At 48.0% G+C, this 17207-nt stretch overlaps 1 protein-coding gene across 13 annotated transcripts in view; it reads left to right on the top strand.

Moving 5' to 3' along the window:
- Positions 1-17207, top strand: part of MYOCD (myocardin) — a 477029-nt gene that overhangs the window by 382110 nt on the left and 77712 nt on the right. For 5 of the 13 annotated variants that reach the window (XM_044983072.1, XM_044983070.1, XM_044983069.1 and 2 more), the window contains exon 1: positions 2575-2945. The exons of 4 other annotated variants lie outside the window; for them this stretch is intronic. In XM_044983072.1, coding sequence (XP_044839007.1) covers positions 2891-2945 — 55 coding nt within the window. In that variant the 5' untranslated portion in view covers positions 2575-2890. Of the gene's footprint in view, positions 1-2574; positions 2946-17207 lie in introns of those variants that run through there. 4 more of the 13 variants (XM_044983079.1, XM_044983076.1, XM_044983074.1 and 1 more) reach the window with 2 other exon arrangements.

Raw genomic sequence — 17207 nt, 5'->3', positions numbered from 1 at the left:
ACGGCTCCGCAGCTCCCATTGGCCGGGAACCACAGCCAATAGGAGTTGCAAGGGCAGCGCCTCAAGTTGGAGGCAGCGCACACCGCATAGCCGCCTGGCCGCACCTCCAGCTAGGGGCCAGAGGGACATATTGCCTCTTGAAGGGAGCCATCTAAGGTGAGCGCTGCCCAGAGCCTGCACCCCAAACTCCATCCTGCACCCCAACCCCCTGTCCCAGCCCTGAGCCCCCTCCCATACTCTGAACCCCTCAGCCCCACCCCCCCAAACCCGGAGCCTCCTCCTGCACCCCAAACCCCTTGTCCCTGGTCTGACCCCAGAGCCCGTACCCCAACCCTCTGTCCCAGCCTGGTGAAAATGAGCGAATGAGTGAGGGTGGGGGAGAGCAAGTGACAGAGGGAGGGGGGATGGAGTGAGTGGGGGGCGGAACCTTGGAGAAGGGATGGGGCAAGGGGCAGGCCCTTGGGAAGGGGCAGGGGTGTAGCAGGGGTGTTTGGTTTTCTGCAATTAGAAAGTTGGCAACCCTACCTCAGGCCCACAGGCCATAACACAGTCACAGTGACCCCTCCCCTCAGCCCCACAGGCCATAAAGCATTGCCACAGGGACCCTGCCCCTCAGCCCCGCAGCCCGTAATATGCTGTCACAGAGACTCACATCGCTGATCTGGAAAGGCAGGTAACCAGCACATCAATGAAACCTGCAGATAATACTGAAGAGAAGAGAGAGGAGTCCTCCAAGGGACACAGAGGGAAGAGTGGTTCAGCCACACAGAATGATATGTGAAAATGCAGTTAATGCATTTGGGGAGAAATAATCTGAAGCAGGGAAAGCGCCGCATAAGCCATAGACGAGGAAGGCCGGGGGCAACAGAGGCAACAAAGTAAATATGCATTTACAACATACTGATGCAGGGGGGACAGGCCGAGCAATACTGGGCTGCAGATGTTGAGAGGTCCCATCTGGGAGTAGCTGGATTCTAGTTCCACTCTGCATGGCTCTGGTGCAGCCGCCATTCACTTCTGGGCACAGCAATATCACAGTGCAATTGAGCAAGGCAGCTTGAGAGAGGAGCAACAAAGAAGTTGACAGACCTAAGGGGCTGGTGAGGAGGAAACATTAAAAGAGCAACACATAGAGTGTAAGGCTAGAAGGGACCATTAGATCATCTAGTCTGACCCCCCGCCTACCACTGGCCAGGGAATTTCACTCAGGTCCCCCTGTTTTGAGCCCAACAGCTTGTGTTTGGCCAAACACGAGTAGTTTAGCTAGGAGCCTAGCCACTAGCAGAGGACGTGATAACAGTGTACTGCTCTGTGAAGCACGTAAACAAGTCCCACAGGCAGAGAGGAATTCTTCAGGGCAAGGAGGAATGAGGGGGAAGTTTTGGGAGCGTATCAGGAAGTGAGCAGTATTGTTAGGCTGGGGAATGGCCTCTCGGGGACGGGATGGCAGGGGTCTGTTGCCTTGGACATCTGAAACACCACAGGACAAAGCATCAGAGGGTGTACAATAAGGAACAAGCTCCTTTGAGCCTAGGGCTCCCATCTCTAGCTTCTGATTCTGGGACATTCTTGGCAAATTTTTCACTTCAAAAGTCTCATTCTGGAGCCCTCTTTCCAGACCCTGGTAGTGACTTCTGCCTGTCATCTTTTCCATGGAACAAGCTGTGCAGGGATTTGTATCCACCTCCCTGTGTGTTTGCAAAGGTACTGCCAGCTCTGAGATGGGATAGATGGGAGTTGGGGAAGCATCAGTATGGCTCCATGGCAGTCTCTGTGTTCTGTGTCTCGCATCTCTGTGATTACTGCATTAGTCTGTCCTGAACAAAAGGGTGATTTTAAGCTGCAATAACCTCTGCGTATTGAATATTCAGCACCAACAAATACGCCAGCTATGGAATGACTGATTTTAGCAAACATTTTGGGCCTGGATGGTAAGATGGCCATGCAGTTACCAGGAGACTGTGTTTCCTCAAAAAAACGCCACTTATCTGTGGTTTATCGGTATCAGAATGAGATAACGCCCGGTGAGTCCTGCATAAACCCACTGTACAGCACATTCCATCAGCACATCACAAGGAGCCCCTGCAGAACCAGACTGGGAGAGCACGCCAGTATGCTGGCAATAGTACATGCCCCACAGGGACATTTAGACTCCTTAGATGGAAGGAGTCGCAACTTCTGTACATCAGAGAGCATAAAAGCCCAATGAATAAATATCTCATCCTGTCCCCCTTCCTGCAGAAGCAGAGGGAGCCCTGTGTAATGGCCCTGAAGTTCTTGTTAAGTACCAGAGAATAAAGTGCCCAGATTATTTTCAAGTTGCAGCTATTAAGCCCCCCTCTAGGTTCTGTGCAGTTAAGTCCCATCACACAGAATTCCCAGTGGCTACATCTCCCCATGCTGGAAAGAGTTAAGCTCTAGGTCTGTTGATATTTCAGAGCTGCTCTGAAGCCGGCTGTCTGAGAGAAGGAGCCTCCTGATTGGCCAAGTTCCTGTTGGTAGTAATAAGGATCAGATATCAAACTTCTGTCTTTCCTAAGACCCTTTAGTGATAGTCGCTGCTCCCTGCTAGACTATGACATCAGCCAGGACACCCAGTGATGCTGCTGATAGTAAACTCTGAGCAGGAGGAGGGTCCTGCTAGCTCAAAGTTAATTAGTTCAACCCAGCACAGGGGAGAGCAGTTGGTTTCTGTGGAGAGGCAGTGCTGGATGGGACCAAATCTTTTCAAGTCACTTGCTGCTTTCTACAAGCCCAGCTCTGAAAGCACCCAGAGGCTCCCAGGAGGGTTGGATGAATCCTGGGGCCCTAGCAGTGGCCAGCTTGTCTCCTTGGAGCCAGTTCATGCTTTAAGTGCGGGGGCTTCTGGACCTGTTCACAGAGAGTCACCATGACACTGCTGGGTTCTGAGCATTCTTTGCTGATTCGGAGCAAGTTCAGATCAGGTAGGGCTAAGCATCAAGAATTTCATCTAAAGTTTTCCTCTCCTGCAAGCCTCAGCCATACGCTGGTTTTCATTAAATGTTTGGAAGCCGCATGCAAGTAAAATAATCAGGGAGTCGTAAAGCTGTCATGGCTTTGCTCTCACAGAGGCTATTCTGCAAATGAAGAAATGCATTTTCCTTCTTCTCTATTACTTTTTAACTGCTTTTTCATTGCTTTCAATTTATGTTTGTGGTGTATGTTGGTAAAGCTACAGTTCCCGGTTCTCTTGGCCTGGGCCGTATGGTGACGGACTGGGTCAGAAATCCAAAAGAGCTGCTGTGAAAAACGACATGCCTAATCCCCTCCATATATTCCAGGTGCTATCCTGTATATACATGCTAGTCCCAGAGAAGACAGGCCTGACATTTACTCTGACATCCAGGCAGTTGACTTTGTTCCATTAAGTTGTGACTAATTGGATAAAAATGAATTTGCAGAAATGCGTCATTTTTAGAAGTAAAAATAACAAATGGAACATGCAAAATATTTAAAGTGACATCATCAGAGAAATAAAACCAGAGCCACTCAGCTGAGTGCCACTTTCGGAGGGTTTGCAACTAAAAACATGTCCCCCTCTTGTGAGTTAGTGGAAGTCCCAATGAGGGGCTTTCCAGAGGACAGTCTGCATGAGTGAAGGTGAGTGAAGGTGAACGATGGGACGGTCATTTCTGACTCAGCCCCTCTGCTGGACACTTGTGATTTTATTCATGTTCTATACTTATAATAAATAAGGGGGGTGTATGTGTTTGTGTTGCTCGTTCTTTTAACTGACATTAATTAATGTAAATTAATTGATCAGAATGCTAGAAAAAATTATTTGATAATCTGCTGTTAGCTTCAGTGGCATACAGCTCTCTATAGTGCTACTGTACATGTGGACATACAGACAAATTATGTCCGCACGTACCATATATAATGCTGTAAAGCCCATTCCAGACCATCACCCACTCTTGTTTTGCCTTTGTGTAGGCTGCGGGTAATAACAAGATCAGAGGCTTCCGATACCAATACTAGACATGTGTGGTGTTATCAGGATCTCTTAGATAGCTGGGTGGTCAATTTAAACTTTGTTTTCTTAGCAAATACAAAGTTGGCAGCTGGTTAAAAATCCAAATGTATGTGTGGAAACACAAGGGTCCTAGTCTGGCTGAGTTACACACAGCTTGGGTCCAGGGCTTTGGTGTGGACCATACCACATTCCATATCACTAGGATCTTACATTGCATTAGATTAAGTCGTTCCTTAGATTTTGTTGGTATATTATGGTACATTGCTGTTCATTTGAAGGAAGTCTCAGTTCCTAACAATTCATGCAGCTACTCCAAAGCAATACTGCCACCTTTCTGAAGAGAGGGGGATGGGGATGTGTTCTGTGTCACCACATTCTTTTCAAATGAACCATTATTGTTTTTAAGACTCATTTCTGGGTCATTTGTAAGAGGGGTTTATTATGGAGCTGACAGCAGAATTTCAAAACATATTTTCCAAATGATTCTTTACTAAGTGTAAACTTGATGGGTCTTCACTTCCATACATTCCCATGCCTTTCAGCAATTTTAATGCAGTTGATTTACGGGGCATTCTTCAGTTTGTGGCCTTTGTTCCTAGAACTGCTATTTGGCTGCTGAAAGATATGATGCCGATTTGACAACATTTTACCTATTTATTATTTTAGTGCAAATCTTCCCCAAATCCCAGCTTTGTGGATGTTCGTTTCTAGCCATGGTGCAGGTGAGTGCATGAGCAGCTCAGGGCCAGCATTAACAGCATCCCAATCCCAGCTGTTGACACATCGCTAAAACTGGGGGGGGAAGGAAAAGCTGAATGTCTGCAGAAATCAAGGAATCCCACAGCCAGGGCTGTTGTCCTGAGTTAAATTGCCACATTACATGCAATAAAGGAGACAACGTGAATAAATGACGGAAATGATCAATCTCAGTTTGGTACAAGTCGTTTATAGGCCTGAGCGCTGTTTACATTTGCACAAAGCCTGCGCGCAGTAACTGTAAAATACTAATGCTGGTGTCAGGGAGTAGAGTACTCGGACTGGGTTGGGCCTCACACCCACTTTGCACAGGTGTAAAAGACACAGGCCCTAATAGGACTTTCTGTTGCCTTGGAAACGGTGCTAAGCAGGCAGGTGGCAGGTGTTAGGCTGTGATCATTCCCTCAGGTCCTAGAAAGGATGAACTATTCTTTGTGACTCGTGCTCACATATGTCATTTGAACAGTGCCATGTTGATGTGGCTAAGGCAGGAGTAAGTGGATTCTTCCCGTCGCTATGTGGTCTGAGTTACTGAACCGCAGAAAGGGCACTCAGAGAGTTAATGGGCGACGGAAACATGTTACTTGCCTGGCTGGCACCCTAGTGCCAGAATCCTCTTTTATCTCCGCAGCACATCGTGGGGCGGCATCTGATGCTACAGACATAACTGTTGCCCTAAGAGTTGTTTGACTCATTTTGACCTATCGATAGCCCATCTCTACTAGTCACTTGGTTCCATTTTGGTAGCTTCCGTGGGAATCAGGAAGAAAAGGAATTTGGTTGGAAATGGTCTCTGCCCGGCCAGGTTCTCTAGACAGTCCCTGGTAATCCTCCCTTGAGTCCTGTGCGCAGAACATACATGGCAAGTTTCTACTCTTCCAGTTGCCACTAGTGGCGGGGAAGGGCTCAGCACAGCTGCATCATGTGCAGAGACTGCAGCAGTCACCATATAATGCAGTGAATAGCTGCTCCGAGTGGGATTTGGGAAACTTTAACTGTGGTTTGAAATGCAGAATAATCTACACATCAGCAATTCCAATGTGCTGCAGGCACTAAGGTTTTCTCTCCTCCCATTTCCTAGGAGTAAGAGACAAGGATTTGTGTGTGTGTTTATTTTGTCTATTTTGCCAAAGATAAATACACAAACCTGAGGTCATCCTGACAAATTTTGCAGGAACAATGATTCTTCTTGCTTGCCTGGCTGTCCTGAAGGCTCCAAGTATCAATGGGATCGCATTAAATCAACTGGGACGCACAAGGGGCTGTTGCAGGAACCTTTCTCCCTGAATGTATTTAACTCTTCCCAGAACAAACCATTCCTATGGATAGAGCCACTGCTCCAAACCAAATCAGGTGCACTCAGTCATAGCACACACCGCGCACAAACTTTGATAGCCAGAAAATGCAGAGTGAAACCACCTTAACTCTGATCTTGTTTCTAGAGCCGTTCACGGATTGCATCCACATCCAATCCATGATCTGCAAACATGGTCCACGGCTGTGGATATCTGTGGACATAAAGCAGATATCTGCAGGGCTCCACTTGTTTCCACCTTCCCTGGTCAACCAATGAGGAAACAGATATAAAAGGTCCTACACTGATAGTACCACAGTACTTGGAATTAATATATAACATTTTAGACCAGGGTAGGCAACCTATGGCACGCGTGCCAAAGGCAGCACGCAAGCTGATTTTCAGTGGCACTCACACTGCCTGGGTCCTGGCGACCAGTCTGGTGGGGCTCTGCATTTTAATTTAATTTTAAATGAAGCTTCTTAAACATTTTAAAAACCTTGTTTACTTTACATACAACAATAGTTTAGTTATATATTATAGACATAGAAAGAGACCTTCTAAAAATGTTAAAATGTATTGCTGGCACGCGAAACCTTAAATTAGAGTGAATAAATGAAGACTCGGCACAGCACTTCTGAAAGGTTACTGACCCCTGTTCTCAGGGCCGCCCAGAGGATTCCGGGGGCCCGGGGTCTTCGGCAGCAGGGGGCCCTTCCGTTCCGGCACCTGCCGCCAAAGTGCCCCGAAGACCCGCGGCGGCCCCCCCCGCCGCCGAATTACCGCCGAAGCGGGACCCGCCGCCGAAGCGCAGCCCGATCTTCGGCGGTAATTCGGTGGAGGGGGGCCCCCGCCACGGGTCTTCGGGGCACTTCGGCGGCGGGTCCCGGAAGGGAAGGGCCCCCCGCCACCGAATTACCGCCGAAGACCAAGCTGAACTCGGCGGCGGGTCCCGCTCCATCTTCGGCGGTAATTCGCCAGCGGGGGGTCGTTCCGCCCCGGAGCGGAAGGACCCGCTGCCGGCGAAGACCGGGAGCAGAAGAAGCTCCTGCGCCCGGCCCCGCAAGAGTTTTCCGGGCCCCCCGGAGCGAGTGAAGGACCCCGCTTCAGGGGCCCCGAAAAACTCTGGTGGGGGCCCCTGTGGGGCCCGGGGCAAATTGCCCCTCTTGCCCCCCCCCCCCCCCTCTGGGCGGCCCTGCCTGTTCTAGACACATCTCAGCATGACTGGGCACTGATGGTGCCCTAGGCTAACACTGTGTAGGTTCTGTGGTGTGGACAGGCTAAGGTGCCAATGAGCCTTGTTTGGCTGGATGAAGTAGATGCAGCAGAGGTTCCAGTCTGCATGTAAAGGCTGAAGAAGTAGGTTGAGACCTCCGGCTTACAATGGAATAGCAGATGAGAAAGCTGTTTTCTCTGCACTGTACGTGGATAAGATGTGATTCCCCCTGAATATCTGAGTGAATGTGTCAAAGATGAATGGCTAATATTAGGTGGAAAGAAAAAGTAGATGAGGTATGGGAAATGAGAGCAAGGAAGATTCTGGTGATAGTTTGAAGATGGGCAGGGGGACAAGGTCCATCTTAAGGCTGTTAGTGGACTCTTGACTCGGAATTGCCAGGTTTTTCAAACAACATGTGTTTCTGTTTAATTTTCAAATAATGTTGTTTAAATCCGTGTATGTGTTTACAGTCAAACCCTATCTTCATTCACAACATTGTTGCCTGAGAGTTCCTTCTGTTTTTATAGAGTATTTAAAAACAGACTTGTGAAAACTCAACGTATGTTGGTCTGTGTCTTGTTTTATCTTAACACGCATCCTGACCCTGACTGGTTTAGCTGATGGATCTAATTAAACCTCTCCAGCAGTGGGTGTATTGCAGGCAAGGGAGAGGGGGGGTGCATTGTGGCACTGACAAGGTTAAATGTATTGAGTTGTGAAAATGGGGACCAAATGTAGGAGCTCTGGGAGAAGGTGGAGTGTTGTACCCAGCCCCTGCTCCATGCCAGGCTGTGCTTTTCCTGATGGGCCTCAGGCTGGGAACAATTTCTACTGCTGAGCTACAACCTACCCAAAATAGTCACTGAGACTGGCACTACTGACAAAATCTCCCCAGGCCTGGCCCTATCAGGGGCGTTGATGGCTGAACATTAGCAGGGAGCAAGGCACAAGCCCTGGCTCTCCAACCAGCCAATGCTCCCAAGTAGAACCAGTCCAATGCAGATACCTTTGGGCACAGCCCTGTTCACAGCAGCCTGCTCCTCTGGCTGGGTGCAGGCCTGTTTTCACTCTATTCCCAGGTGTAGCACCATGGAGGGCACCTCTCCTGGGAAGTGTGCTGCAGCAACAGAAGGACTGGCTGGCAGAGACCACTCCTAGCCATGTATTCTTTCAGAGAGAGGGCTTTCTCGACAGACATTGTGTGCAGCATCCCAGCATGCCATGGAGGTGGGTGGGGATCTGGAGATAGCCGCGGATGCTGTCCGGCAGCAGAATGTGAGTCCCTTACACCAGGGGGAAATGGGTGCAAATCATTACTCTTCTGATTTCCCAGCAGTTTACACTCGCCTTCCCCTGCTGTACATGACTCACGCTGTGCCAGTCAGTGGAACTGGCCTCAGTTTCTTTAGGGCTAGATTGTGCCCTGGGCACTGCCTGGTGCATTGGCAGGAATGCATAAGGGCCTTGCTGCAGCAAAAGTCTCAGTCTTTGCTTGCCGCAGCCAAAATGCCTCCAGAGGGCTGTTAGACAGGGCCCGCCAACACCTGGCCCTCTTCTTGCCCAGCCAGCTCTACTAACTGTTGTGCAAAGGTGGGTGTTGGACCAGGGCCCTGATCTCACTCTGTCCCTCTGCCTTCCAGCACGTGGCACCCCTGGGAGCACTAGCAGGGATCAGGGGCTGCCCTTCCTGCCAGGGATGTGAGGCGAGCTCCTGGGGCAGACATTCTAGCCCATAGGTTTCTGCTGGGCCTGTTTAACAGCAGGGCAGGGAAAGATATGGAAGAGCTAAATGGTGAGAGAGAAACCAGTAACCACTGGGTCTGTTTGATAGTGCAGCGTCTTTCCAGACAAGGGCAATTCCATCAATGCATCACCTACTCTGCTTAGCTCCAAAGCGCTCCCCAAGTTTCAGGAGCTTGCCAGCTGTGTGCACCTGCTCTGTAGAGAGGCTGATTAATGTCCTCGCAGCATGAGGTGCTCTGAAAATCTTCCTTCTGCAGAAGGGCCCCACAGCAGCCCTTCTGGCCTTTGCGAGGAGGTGTGGAACAGGACTCATGAGTGATGTGAAACGGAGGCCAAAGCACTGACAGGCAAGGAGGGCCTAAGCAGCCCCCTGGCTCTTTGCACCCCGAGTGTGAAAGAACCACTCCTCCTGCACCCTAATCACCAGCCCAAGACCTGCACCCCAGACCTCCTTCCCCCACCCAAACTCCCTCCCAGAGCCTTAGGCAGGTGGGGGGGCGGGTTCTGGGCACCACCAGAATTTCTACAAACCATGACCTCAAGAGCTTCTCTGAGGGGCAGTGGGGGCCTGAGGAAGCACAGTGTCTGCAGAGCTCATTGCTACTAGCTATGGATGGCAATGGGAGTTTTGTTTGCTTCCTTGGGGATCTGTTTCTGATGGAAAAGAAAGAGCATCTCAAGCAGAGTCACTCCTCAGCACCCCATGCTTCCGGTTGGCGAGTTAAACTCAGCAGCAGCCCGTGCACTGCCCAAACCCACTTTGCGTCCAGCCAATAAAATACATCGGTGGTGTCAGCTCAGCCCCAAACTGGCAGGGATTTCTCATGGCACAGATCTTGCCCCTTCTGGCCTCTGGTGCCCAGGGAAATCCAGGAGTGAGCAGTACCATGGAAAGAATTACTGTCCCTTTCCTAATGGCAGTGAGGCCATGCCCACTGCTGCACTGACACGTCTATCTGCTGCTCCCTTTTAGCAGGAGCTTTTCCATCCCTCTGCGCTTACAGTGAGCAGCTCATGCCCTGTGGCTGGCTGGAGGTGAGGTGTGTATCAGAGCTCTAACACAGCGACTATCTCCCCCTTGAGGCTGCTATCTGTGCCTGGCACTCAGATCTGGCCTTAGGGCTTGAAACAAACTTGGCAGATGATCAGACCAGACCAAAGCCACCAGGGTTTGCGGGGAGGGAAATACAACTGCAGGTTTCAGGTTTCAAACAGGTTTATTCTGCTCCATTGTCAGTCTGATGTCACAGAAGACAGGCCTGGCCCCAAGAGCATCTCAGCTGTTACCCTGGAGCCAGCAGCAAAATAAACAGTCTCTAGGTTTACCCTGTTTTGCAAAATAAACAGGCTCTAGGTTCACCCTGTTCCCAAGCAGCCTGTAAGCCAGGTGGCCAGGAAAGAGCTGGGCTGGCTCACCAAAGGCCCTCTAGTGGTCTGTGTAAGGGAGTTACCGGAAGATGCCACACTGATTAACCATTACTCAGCATCACATGAAACCTTCCTATACAGGATGGTGCAGATTCTGACCACAGCCTGTGTAAGAGAGCTATCCTGCCCTGAAAACCAGTGCCAGGATTCTCACGCGTTTGTCACTGCTGTTTGGAAGGAGGCTTTTCTCTCAGTCGCTCTGGAGTATGTTCTGGCTGACACAGGTTAACGGGCAGAATGTCCTCTACACACGTTCAGCCTCTGCAGAGGCAGGGAGGCTGGAACAATTTGTATAGTGGGGGGTGCTGTGAGCCATTGAACCAAATTGTAAACCCTACGCGTGATGGAAACCTCTTCATGCCAAGAGTATGGCAGCACCCCCGGCACCCCTAGTTCCAGCACCTAGGTGTAGAGAGGTCTGACAAGTTCACCTGGTGACACCTGTTGTGGTGGATGCTCTCATGTATGCTAACAGAATACGGACAGGTGGTGCTGTCCCCTTGAGTCTGAGCAGTCTGCTCTTCCTAAACAAGGTCTCTGGGAGATAAAAGTCCTGAGGTCTTGACTCTGTGGTGACTGGCTGTGGTGTCTCTGTGACTGGGTGTTGGACTGAGCTGCCGTCCTCAGGGGGCAGAGTGTGGAACCATGGGAGATCTGACTCCCTGTGAAAAAATACTGTGTGATCATGTTATTAAACCAGGCAATCCACTCTCACTTTGCTATTGACCCATGAAAATAATTCTGCCTTTTTAACAGCCCTTACCATGGCATGAGTCCGCTGACACCACTCAGTGACTGAAAGAGCTGAGATTAGACCCAGCCCACAACCAGTGGATCCACAAATCAATTGACACACCTAACTGCCATGTTAGTGGCAAGGCCCAACATTTATGCAACATTAAGAACCTCAAAACCCACCTCTCAGCTGCCACCTAATCGAGTAGGCACTCAAATTCCTGAGGCACCTCCGTTTCTGCCAGCAAAGTCCCTGAGGTGCCTACATTCCTGCTGGAGCACATGTGCAAACCTGCCTAAGTCCTGACACTGCCAAGCTGCTTGGAGCCCCCGCTCACACCTAGGTCCCAGTACATTGTCAAACTAGGCTCTCCGCTGCCTGTCTCGGCTGTGGGGCTGTAAGAGTCACAGGATCTGGCCTATGCCCAGCCTGTAACCAGTCTCCTGGGAGTGACCCCTGTAGTGGGCCAGCCCCCAAGGACCCACACTGTCCACAGGGGCAGGCCTGTGGCCTCTACGATTCTGGAACTGGGCTGTCAGCCCCAGCAATTCCCATCTCTCTCCATGGCTCCCTGCAGCAACTTACCCCAGCCAGATTCCAGTGGGAGGCTTGTGCTGTCCCCTTCAGGGCGCAGGACTCTCAGTGAGTATTACAGCGACACAGGCAGCCTTTGTTAGTCCTTTGCTAATCTTTATTAGTCACCTGGCTGCAGAATCTGCAAGTCCTTAGGGTCAGCACAGAGAGGCAGAACTAAGTTACACCATAGTTCATTCCGGTGAGCCCAGAGCCCAGCCACACTGTTGTGAACCCCATGTTCAAGCGCTGTCTCTCTCTCTCTCTCTCATTTGGTCCTCCTTACTTCCCAGGTGAGGGAGTCCAGACTCCTTCCAGAAGCCAACCCTTTATCACCCATCTCACACCTTCCAGTCCTTCATCACTTGATGATTGCCTGTTCTGTTCATTCCCGCTGAAGCACCTGGCACTGGTTACTGTCAGAAGAAAGGATACTGGGCTGGATGGACCATTGGTCTGACCCAGTATGGCCAGTCTAATGTTCTTATGTCTTTTTTTCTTGAGCTGGGGTCTTTGCTCAGCTTCCCTGCTGAGAGGCGGGGAAATCCATCTCCCTTTGGGTCGTTGGTTGATGGATGTCAGTGTTCTGGGTTTGCCATGGGCTTCTCAGATTTTCAGTTGATATGGGGTCAGTCTTGGCCAATCCTTTTCAATGACCTGTTCAGGCTCAGATAGCTAAGGGAAGTACTCACAGCTATCTCTCCTAGCTTGCCCTGAGAGCAAACTTAGTCCTTTCCCCCCACTGGGAAACCATGCAAAATATAGGGGAAACTGAGGCACATTTAGGATTCATACAAATATTACAGGAAATCCCATTGCGTCAAAGGGGCCCAATCTGGTAGGCACTCTCAGGGCATGCCTAACCCATACAAAAGGGAGCACAAGAGTGTGACTCAAGACCGGTGGTGAGGGCACTCTCCCCAGAGGAGGGAAGGGAAACCAGTCCCTGTTCCAATTAATATTTAAGCATTTAAACTATCTGAAGACCACTATCATGTCCCCCCCTTAAGCTCCTCTTTCCAAACCAAACATACCCAGTTCTTTCAGCTTTTGCTCATATATCGTCCATTCCATCCCTTTGATCACCTTTGTTACTCACTTCTGGATCTTTTCCAGTTTCTCCACATACTTTCTTTGCACTGGTGACTAAAATTGGTCACAGTACTCCAGCTGAGGCCTAACCAGTGCCGAGTAAAGCTGTACCGTCACCTCCCGTGACTTGCATGCTATGCCTCTGTTACTGCAACTGAAAATTGCATTTGCTTTTTTTGTAACAGCATCGCATTGCTGACTCATGTTGAGGTTGTGATCCACCACAACTCCCAGCTCCTTCTCAGCAGTGCTGCTGCCAAGCCAGTTATCCCCCATTCTGTATTTGTGCATTTGGTTTTCCTTCTCTAAGTGTAGCACTTAATATTTGTCTTTGCTGAATTTCATTTTGTTGTCTATAGCCCAGTTCTCCAATTTCTCAAGACCCCTTTGAATTTTAGCCCTATCCTCCAAAGGGTTGCAATCTCCATTTGTTTGGTGTCATCTTCAAATTTTATCAGTAATCTCTCTAGTCCTACATCCAGGTCATTAACAAAGATGTTTAACAACACCGGACCCAGAACAGATCCCTGTGGAACACCACTTGAGACCTCCCCTTAATAGTTAATTAATTCCATTAATAGTTACTCTTTGGTCTGGTCTACTATAGGGGAGAGGATCAATCTAAGTTACGCAACTTCAGCTATGTGAATAACGTAGCTGAAGTCAACGTACTTAGATCTACTCACTGTGATGTCTTCACTGCAGTGAGTTGATTGCTGACACTCCCCCGTTGACTCCACCTGCACCTCTCGCTCTGGTGGACTACAGGAGTCAACAGGAGAGCACTCGGTGGTCGATTTATCGTGTCTAGACTACACTAGATGCAATAAATCAACCCCCGCTGGATCGATCGCTGCACATCGATCCTGCGGGTAATATAGACAAGCCTTTTGTTTACAGATGTTTAACCAATTATGTATCCACTTAATGGTACTTCCACCAAGTCCATGTTTCTCCAGCTTACCTATCTGAATGTCATGTGGGACTGTGTCAAAAGCCTTGCTGAAATCCAGATATATTATGTTCATCACATTCCTCCTAGCCACCAATCCAATTACCCTGTCAAAGAAAGAAATCAAGCTGGTTTGGCATTATTTGTTCTTGGTAAATCCATGCTGGCTACTAGTGATCACCCCTTCATCCTCCCAGTATTCTCAAATTGAATGTTTTATACATTGCACTAGTAGCTTTCCAGGTATCAAGGTCAGGCTGACTGGTCTATACTTCCCCAGGTCCTCCTTTTCCCCCTTTTTTAAAGATGGACATCACGTTAGCCCTGCTCCAGTCTTCTGGGACCTCTCCTGTCATCCATGAGTTTCCAAATATTGTTGCCAGTGTTTCTGAGATTTCTTCAGCTAATTCCTTCATTACCCTCAGGTGAATAGCATCCAGCCCTGTTGAGTTGAATTCATTCAAATTGGTCAGAATATCTTTTACTTGCTTTTTATTTGTCCCGATCCGCATCCCTTCTCCTTTATTCTCTGTGGTAACTTTGTTAGTCATCCAGTCACGTTATCTTTTGTGAGAAGACTGAAGAAAAGTAGGCATTGAGCAGCTCTGCCTTCCTATCATCTTCCATTACCAGCTCACCTTCTCCATTGAGCAGCAGACCCACACTGTCCTTAATCTTCCTATTTGCCTGACATATTTGAAGAACCCCTTCTTATTTCTTCTAACATGCCTTGCCAGCTGTAACTCATTCTTTGCCTTGGCTTTCCTGATTTTGTCCCTACACACTCGTGCTATTCCTATGTATACTTCCTTGGTGACATGGCCTTCCATCCATTTCCTGTGTGTATCCCTTTTGGTTTGTAGATAGCTAAAAAGCAATTTGTGCAGCCACATTGGCCTCCTGTGGCTCTTCTTATCTTTCCTCTGTGTCAGAATAACGTGCTGTTGAGCTTCTAGAATAACATCTTTTAAGAACTGCCAGCCCCCTTCAATTCCTTTTCTTCTTAATTGGTCTTTCCAGGGGACCTTGCCTACTATTTCTCTGAGTAGGCACTGTACTGGGTGTAGTCTGGGTACCTCACACTGGGCTAAGTACCTGCAATGGGATGTGAGTTCAGGAGCATGGCTGGCAGCCCAGCGATATATTCAGGATATTGTAGACTCAATAGGTAACCCGAGTTTTTTGTCACCATACTTATTGCTTAGTGCAGCTGTGGACCATCCAAGCAGACAGTAGGTAGTTACAACACTGTACTCCCTGCCAGTGGATAAAGAGCAAGTGATTACCCTTGTACTTTCCTCTTCACCAAAGTATCAAAGGGGCCTTCTCTGCCACAACTAACAGAAGTACACTTGCAGTTGGGAGCCCTGTAGCAGCAGCATTGGCAGTATTAAATACACATGTAAGAAGCAGAAAGAGGTTTCCAAAAAAGGCAACAATTACCCATAGCCATAAGAATATAAGAACGGCCATACTGGATCAGACCAATGGTCCATCTAGCCTAGTATCCTGTTTTCTGGCCATGGCCAATGCCTGGGCAATTATTGATAGATGCTGGGAGTGAATGACAGGGATGGATCAGTCAGTCAGAGGCTAAAGGAACATTCAGAGCATAGAGTTGAATCCCTGACCATCTTGGCTAATAGACATGGGTGGACCTATCCTCCATGAATTTATCTAATTTTTGTTATGCTTTTGGCCTTCCCCAGCAATGAGTTCCACAGGTTGACTGTGTGTTGTGTGAAGAAGTACTGCCTTTTGTTTGTTTTAAACCTGCTGTCTATTCATTTCATTGGGTGACCCCTGCTTCTTGTGTTTTGTGAAGGGGTAAATAACATTAATTTCTCCACACCATTCATAATTTCATAGATGTCTATTATATCCCCCCTTAGTCCCCTCTTTTCCAGGCTGACCAGTCCCAGTCTTTTTAATCTCTCCTTGTATGGAAGATTTTCCATATCCCTAATAATTTTTGTTGCCCTTTTTCCAATTCTAATATATCTTTTTTGAGATGGGGTGACCAGAATTGTATCCAGTGCTTAAGGTGTGGGCGTACCATGGATTTATACAGTGGAAAAATTATATTTACTGTCTTATTATCTATCCCTTTCCTAATAGTCCTAACATTCGGTTACCTTTTTTGAACACCACTGCGTATTAAAAATATGTTTTTAGAGAACTGTCCATAATGACTCCTAGATCTCTTTCTTGATTGGTAACAGCTAATTTAGACCCCTTCCTTTTGTATGTATAGTTGGGATTATGTTTTCCAATGTGCATTACTCTGCCTAAAATTTATCATCATTGAATTTCACCTGCCATTTTGTTGCCCACTTATGTGAGATCCCTTTGTAACTCTTTGCAATCTGCTTTGGACTTAACTACCTGAGTAATTTAGTATCATCAAAAACTTTGCCACCTTACTGTTTACCCCTTTTCCAGATCATTTATGAATATGTTGAACTGCACTGGTCCCAGAACAGATCCGTGGGGGACCCCACTATTTACTTCTCTTCATTCTGAAAACTAGCCATTTATTCCCATCCTTTGTTTCCTGTCTTTTAACCAGTTACTGATCCATGAGAGGACTTTCCCTTTTATCACATGACAGCTTACTTTGCTTTAGAGCTGTTTCTGAGGGATCTTGTCAAAGGCTTTCTGAAAGTCCAAGTACAATATATCCACTGGATCACCATTGCCCACATGTTTGCTGGCACCCTGAAAGAATTCTAGTAGATTGGTGAGGCATGATTTCCCTTTACAAAAGCCATGTTGACTCTTCCCAACAAATCGTGTTCACCTATGTGTAGTAAAGAACAGATAACTGTTCTTTACTACAGTTTCAACCAATTTGCCTGTTACTGAAGTTAGGCTTACCATCCTGTAATTGTCAGGATTGCCTCTTGAAAAAATTGGCATTGCATTAGCTATCCTCCACTCTTTGGTACAGAGCCTGATTTAAGTGATAGGTTACATACCATAGTTAGTAGCTGAGTAATTTCATATCTAAGTTCCTTCAGAACTCTTGGGTGAATACCATCTGGTCCTGGTGACTTCTTATTGTTTAATTTATCGATTTGCTCCAAAACCTCCTCTATCTGAGACAGTTCCTCAGATTTGTCACCTAAAAATAATGGCTTAGTTGTGGGAAACCCCCTTACATGCTCTGCTATGAAGATCAATTAAAAGAATTGATTTAGCTTCTGTGCACTTTCCTCCCTGAGTGCTCCTTCAGCACCTTGATTGTCCAGGTACCCCACTAATTGTTTGGCAGGCTTCTTGTTTCTGATGTACTTTAAAAAAAATTGATGTTAGTTTTCGTGTCTTTTACTAGTTGCTCTTCAAATTCTTTTTTGGCCTTCCTAATTATATTTTTACACGTGACTTGCCAGAGTTTATGCTCATTTCTATTTTCCTCAG

Source organism: Mauremys mutica, chromosome 12 (genome assembly GCF_020497125.1).
Source record: "Mauremys mutica isolate MM-2020 ecotype Southern chromosome 12, ASM2049712v1, whole genome shotgun sequence".
NCBI lineage: Eukaryota > Metazoa > Chordata > Testudines > Geoemydidae > Mauremys > Mauremys mutica.
This window is presented reverse-complemented; position numbering and strand designations above follow the sequence as displayed.